Here is a 7,621-nt window from a genome sequence, read left to right as displayed (position 1 = left end):
TGCCATTTCACAACAGCTTTATAGCCTACACTACTACAAGGTAGTATAATGCACCAAAACATCTTGCATTATAATTGAGGTGACCTCTAACATCAGCGTTAACGTTATAGCCTGTACACTAAAGTGTGGTATAATAAAACAAAAAGACTGGTCTTATACTTGAGGAGCCCTTTAACACCACCTTTATGCCTCTGTATTATAATGAATAAATAAAGGCAACAGTAGTATTCCGATGTTCAAACTCATAAATCCATGGACAAAAAACAAAATCGGGGTAACAAATTAAAACTGAGGGAAACGCATTAAATATAAGAGGAGAACAACGACACAACACTACAATGTAACACACAGAGAAACGGACCAAGCAACAGACAAAATCCCACGAGAATAACAAATATAACATCAAAACCAAATACATGAATTTGGGATAGACAAGTACCGTGACACGTCTTATCGCAATGTGAATTTACACTAAAAAATAACAGAAAACAAACGACGCAACGTTAAAATGTAACACATACAGAAACGAACTATAATATAACAATGGCCATATTCCTGACTTGGTACAGGACATTTTTAAAGAAAAAAAAATGGCGGGTTGAACCTGGTTTTGTGGCATGCCAAACCTCCCCTTTTATAGCCATGTGAAATATAACATTGAGATGACAACTCAACACTACAGGACTACAATATAAATAAATTGGAGAATACAATTGACAAAGAAACACACGAACAACAGCCAACAAAAGGCAACAAGTTGAAAATTTCAATACGCCCGAAGTGCATTTTATACACACAAGATTTACTAGTGATGCCCAGATACAAAAGTTTGAAAGCTGAAACAAGCACAAAGTCTAACAGCATCGAGGACTAAAAGATTAAAAAGCTGTGCCAAAAACGGCCAGGGTTTTCTGTTAGTTACCAGAACATCCTTATCATTTAGAATAATTTTTACTTTTGCAAACAGTTAATTTATAAAATTAATAAACAAAAGCTGTACATGATAGAACTGAAATATTAACTAATTACAGGAAACAACTGAAATACATTACATAACCAGACATTTGCAACACAATATGTAGACACATCCGAATATGTTTAAACCACAACGCCAAGTGACGTCATATTTGAAATTGTAAAAATTGACAAAAAAATGATGACATCATTTGAATTTGTAAAACAGATTATCAAAAAATGAAAAATGACGTCATTTGAATGAATAAGATAGAACTAGGACTGACCCAAGATTACATTTGAAGAGACTGACTTCAAAGTTATTGTGAAACTGTCTATTCTAGAGGTGGCATGAATCAGATGTGGATACTTAAATATTCCAAAGATCTTTTAGAGTACATACAATCTAACTCCCTTTCATCTTATAATTGTATTAAAACATTAGACTTTTCTACACTTTATACAAGTATTCCACATTCCAATCTAAAAGACAAATTGAAAGAGTTGGTATTGCTTTGTTTCATAAAAAAGAATGGCCAACGAAGATACAAGTATCTTGTCTTAGGAATTGATAAATCCTACTTTGTAAAGGATCACTCTGATTCAAACAAAAAATTCCCTGAAACTGACATTATCAAGATGCTTAATTTCTTGATTGACAACATAATTGTTACGTTCGGAGGACGTGTTTTTTAACAGACAATTGGCATTCCAATTGAAACGAATTGTGCCCCTCTTCTTGCTTCTTCTTGCCGACCTGTTTCTTTATTATTATGAGGCTGACATCATACAGAAACTTCTTAGGAAGAAAGATATGTAGTTAGCAATATCCTTTAACTCTACTTTCCGCTATATAGATGATGTTCTTTCACAAAATAATTCAAAATGTGGTGATTATGTCGAATGCATTTATCCCATTGAACTAGAGATAAAGGATACACCAAATACAGTTAAGTCGGCCTCATATCTTGACTTACATCTAGAAATTGACAATGAGGGTCGAATGAAAACGAAACTTTACTACAAAAGAGATGATTTCAGCTTTCCAATTGTGAACTTTCCATTTCTAAATAGCAACATTCCAGTAGCACCTGCATACGGTGTATATATCTCCCAATTGATACGATATTCCCGCGCTTGCATTTCCTATCATGACTTTTTTGATAGAGGGTTGTTGCTTACAAGGAAGCTATTAAATCAAGAGTTCCAAATGGTGAAGTTGAAATCATCTCTTCGTAAATTTTACAGACGCCATCACGAGTTGGTTGACCGTTATGGAATAACCGTTTCCCAAATTATATCGGATATGTTTCTTACGTCGTAACTACAATCCCCTTCCCTGTCATGAATGTGACCTATCGAATTAGACTATTTATCGGATTTGTTTTTCTCATAAACAACACGACGGGAGCCACACGTGTAGCAGGATCTGCTTACCCTTCCGGAGTACCTGAGATCACCCCTAGTTTTTGGTGGGGTTCGTGTTGTTTATTCTTTAGTTTTCTATGTTGTGTCATGTGTACTATTGTCTGTTTGCCCTTTTCATTTTTAGTCATTACGTTGTCAGTTTATTGTCCCTCTGGTATCTTTCGTCTCTCTTTCATACAGGAACTTCTTAGGAAGAAAGATCAAGAGTTAGCAATACCATTTAACTTTACGTTCCGCTATATAGATGATGTTCTCTCACTTAATAAAACAATACCCCATCGGTCAACAGATAAAGGATAATACAGATACAGTTAAGTTTTCTTCATATCTTGACTTCCATCTAGAAATTGACAATGAGGGTCGGTTGAAAGCATATATTTACAAGAAAAGTGATTATTTCATTTTCCCAATTGTGAACATTCCATTTCTATGTAGCAACATTCTGGCAGCCCATTTTTACGGAGTAGATATCTACTAATTGATACGATATTCCCGGACTTGTATTTCCTATCATAATTTCCTTGATATATGGTTGTTGCTCACACGGAAGCTTTTAAACCAAGAGTTCCAAATGATAAAGTTAAAATTATCTATTCGTAAATTTAACGGACGCCATCACGAGTTGGTTGACCGTTATGGAATAATTATCAAAGGTACCAGGATTATAATTTAATACGCCAGTCACGCGTTTCGTCCACATAAGACTCATCAGTGACGCTCAGATCAAATAAGTTATAAAGCCAAACAAGTACAAAGTTGAAAAACATTGAGAGAAATGGAATAACCGTTTCACAGAGATGATATCAGATATGTTCCTTATGTTGTAACTACAATCCCCTTCCCTTTTTACTAATGTTACCTACCGTATTAGACTATTAACCGGATTTGAAATAACATAAGTATCACGACGGTTACCACATATGGAGCAGGATATGCTAACCCTTCCGGAGCAGCTGATATCACCCCGGACTTTGGTTGGGAACGTGTTGCCTAGTCATTAGTATTGTGTACCATTATTTGTCTGTTTTTTTTATTATTTGTTTTATTTTTTAGCTATTGCATTGTCAGTTTATTTCTAATCTATCAGTTTGACTGTCCCTCTGGAATCTTGCGCCCCTTTTCAGGCATTATGATAGAGGGGCTCTCTTACACATGCTTCAGCTGTGTTCCAATCAATATGTTTAATCTGAACTTCTAAAGTGGAGTATAATGAAACAAAGAAATTTAATAGATGTTCTCTAACACAAGCTTTATAAACTGTACTCCTTAAGTGGGGTATAATTAACAAGAAAATCTGGCATTATGATTTAGGTGTATATAAAAAAAATCCGTTTTCCATTTATACTGTATACCTTACTTCTTCATTTCTTGTCTCCGTATAGGCATCCTTTATAAGGATCACCACCATGATGTATGGCGTATAAAGGAGGACATTTGGAGCCTGTATCGGTACAGATTATCGTGAGCATTCGCCTACCCAATTCCCCAAACCAGGCCGTGACGGATCTTATTACCCGAAGTTAATCATTCGAAAACATAATACAATGTAATAAGATAATACATACCTCACAACAAAATTATTTTCTTTTACCTGTGTACATTTTTCTATTTCGCGGCAAGGTTATATGTGCAAGGTTATGGTAGACTTTCTGAAATTATTAAAGATCTCAAAGCGGTACACTACTGTTGCCTTTATTTATTCAACCCTTAATTTATTGGTTTTGTATTTACTTTGGGTCTTAGATCAAATTTATTCGTTCAGTATGTGTTCACTTGTTTAATATGTCTTTTGATTGAATTTATCCGTTTCAATTGATATTTTATAGTGTATAGTTCTAGGTTGTGATGTTACACTATTGTTTCGGGTAAAGGTGAAGTTTGGTACCTATTAAAACGTTAACAACCGTTGTATTTGTTTGCTCCTGTCCTTAGTCAGGAACCTAATGTTCAGAAAGTGTCGATGGTGGATGTGTTTCATTAGTGTTTCTCGTTTCTAATATAGATTAATCTGTTGATTACTCCGTTTGAACGTTTACAAACCAGGTTCAATCCACCATTTTCTACATCAGAAAATGCCTTTACTATGTCAGGAATATGATAGCTTTTTTCCATTCGTTTGATGTATTTGAGCTTTTGATTTTGCCATTTGATTAGTGACTTTCCGTTTGAATTTTCTACGGAATATTTTTTTGATTTAACGTTTTACACTAGTCATGTTTTAGGCCCTTTATAGCTTGCTGTCCATGTTGAAGACCGTACTTTAAATTAAAATGGTTTTTCGTTTTCAAGTTGTGACTTGAATGGAGAGTTGCCTCATTAGCACTCAATACAATATCTTCTTTTATCTATTATAATTGAGGTGTCCTCTAACACCAGCGTTATAATCTGCACTCCTAGAGTGCGGTATAATGAAACAAGAAATTTTATATTATTATTCAGGTGCTCTCTAACACAAGCTTTATAACATGTAATCCTTGAGTGGAGTATTATTCCACAAAACATCCGGCATAATGATGGAGGTGTATATAAAAAATATTTCCGTTTTCCATTTATTACACTATCAGTCAGGTTTCTACTTCGTCAAAATTATCTCCCCATTACGCCAGTTACTTTTCACAACCGTAAAAATGGAAGCCATTATACATGTTATAGGGATGACGCGCTGCAAATTTTGCTTTTGAAAACCGATAAATTTATCCGAATAGCACCATTACGATACTTATATTTCAGTTGTATTTAAAAAGACAAATGCATCTACTAGCTAACGAGCATCAGTTAATGATCTTGTCTGCATTGATTCAACTTAAAACTATTGTCTAATCGGTTGTCAGGTGGAATTTTTGAAAATTCATAAACATTTAAAAAAAATCTAATTTGATATTTCGTGGATGGGCAGACTAGATTTTTTTAGTGGTTGAAGACTATAAACCTTTAGTTATCACACACAAAAAAAATATTTCCGAAGATATGCATTTTCATTATCCAACTTGAAAGTCTGTCGTCAAGTACTTTCAGTAAAAAATAGCTATTCGAACACACCTACTCTGTTTTTATGATTCATTAGATAGGTATTTCACTTGACCCATATATCTAATCTTTCAGTACTGTGATTTTTTTTATTGTTAAAGTCAACCTGTAGGTTTGATATATAAAAATCATAGAATCTGAAGCGAAAGGATGTATCAAATATTCTTGCTTTGTACGTTTTCAAGACAAAATATTCAACTCTTGAGTCACATAATAGAAGGGCAAACACGAAAATGACTGAACTAATAGATTGATATGTTCTCTGTCCGTGTTTTTTTTTTAATCAGAGGTTTTCCATTTTCTACATCCAACTTGATGGATACCCATGTCGTCTTGATATCTAATTGTTCTGCTTAACTATGTAATAGATAAATTGAAACCTAATGCAAATTGTGTTTTTATAATAGAACACTTCGGGATTGAGAAAAAAATTGTCATTTTATTTGTTTCTATTAACTTTTAATTTTTTTGTTACTATAGTAAACATTACAGTGAGCATTTATCGCCTTCTCTAATAAAGAGCTTCGATTCTTTTGTTCTATTTCAACCGGGTGTTCGTCTGCATTATATGACAGGACTACAATATAAATAATTGGGAGAACAAACAAAAGATACCAGGCTTATGTTTTATTACGCCAGACGCGCGTTTCGTCTAAATAAGACTCATCGGTGATGCTCAGATTAAAAAGATTCGCAAGCCATAATAATTACAAAGTTGAAGTGCATTGAGTATTGACTAGGCATACTCATTTGCATATTACGCATGGTTTTCTGTCAACCAGGCATACTGATCTAAATATTATGCCCTAGTTACGCCTGGTTTCCATCTGGTTTCCACCTGGACATGCATTTCTTAAATTTAACACTGTCATGACGTCAGCAATAAAGTATGATTTCTACGTCTGGTTGCCGTGCATTTGCAGAGGTCACATTTCGTTCAGGTCTCACGAATTTTGGTCCAGTATAACCTAAACAGACGCTGTTACTAGATATAAGCTAAATTAGTTGTATTCATATTTAATTTGCTGTTACTATATATAAGCTAAATTAGTTGTATTCATATTTAATTTGCTGTTACTATATATAAGCTAAATTAGTTGTATTCATATTTAATTTGCTGTTACTATATATAAGCTAAATTAGTTGTATTCATATTTAATTTGCTGTTACTACATATAAGCTAAATTAGTATTCATATTTAATTTGCTGTTACTATATATAAGCTAAATTAGTTGTATTCATATTTAATTTGCTGTTGCTAGATATAAGCTAAATTAGTTGTATTCATATTTAATTTGCTGTTACTAGATTTAAGCTAAATTTATTTACATTTAATTTGTTGTAGCTTCATAGAGATATAATACCATATGATTTCTTTATGAACATATTATTAAGGAGTTAATTTGAATTTTGCCAAGTATGTACCTCTTTCATCACAAATAAAACCTGAAGACTCATTATGTTTAAAACAAATACACTGAGGTCGAACCAGCCCATCCTCCTCACTAATCAGTACTTTACTATTCTGTCCATCTTTTGATATAACTACTATAGTATTAGAGTAGTAGTTTGCTACAATAATATTACCATAAGTGTCTGTACAAAGTCCATATGGTGAGGATAAATCCTGTGTATATCGCCAGATCTGTTTACCTGATTCATCATAACAGTATACTGCTCCATCAAGATAGTCAAGATAGATAATTTTGTTATTACAGTAAACAAGGATAAACAGTGTTGATTTACTTTCAACTTGTATTGAATTCACTGTGTTTCCTTCTAAGTCTATCATACGAATTTCATTATAATCCAAACCAACAGCCAGATTATTATTGGAGAATGATAAACCGCTGCATACTTTGTCTAACTTGAAAACTTTGGTCACTGTTTCATTCTCCATATTAATGATCTTAATGGCTTTCTCATTATGATAAGTTATAGCTATAGTGTTCTCATTGATCTGTGTGATACTCCTCGCTTCACCAGTTATTGGTAATTGTTTCTGAAGTTTGCCATCAGAAGAAAATATGTTAACTGTACCAAATCGTTCCACTACTATAACTTTTCCATCCGTCAGACACATCATGTCAATGATAATTTTCTGCAAGTTGATCTCTATCTTTGCTTCAATATTCATTTTCATGTTGTTTATGTTGGATTGTTCTTGTGATTCTACTGGTGTCTCCCTCTTCAAACTTGTTTCTCTATTCAT

General features: G+C 33.4%; 1 protein-coding gene across 1 annotated transcript; it reads right to left on the bottom strand.

The window, feature by feature from the left end:
* Nucleotides 1–6,799: 6,799 nt before the first annotated feature.
* LOC143067141 (uncharacterized) lies at nucleotides 6,800–7,621 on the bottom strand. The gene has a single exon (XM_076240237.1). The coding sequence runs from the start codon at nucleotides 7,619–7,621 to the stop codon at nucleotides 6,800–6,802; it is 822 nt and encodes a 273-aa protein (XP_076096352.1).

Source organism: Mytilus galloprovincialis, chromosome 1 (genome assembly GCF_965363235.1).
Source record: "Mytilus galloprovincialis chromosome 1, xbMytGall1.hap1.1, whole genome shotgun sequence".
Lineage (NCBI taxonomy): Eukaryota > Metazoa > Mollusca > Bivalvia > Mytilida > Mytilidae > Mytilus > Mytilus galloprovincialis.
The sequence above is the reverse complement of the archived record's forward strand: the minus strand, read 5'-3'. Positions and strand labels throughout refer to the sequence as shown.

Bases quoted from the DNA above. Each gene is read 5' to 3' on its own strand.
- LOC143067141 (XM_076240237.1), bottom strand. From the start codon at position 7,621: ATGAATAGAGAAACAAGTTTGAAGAGGGAGACACCAGTAGAATCACAA.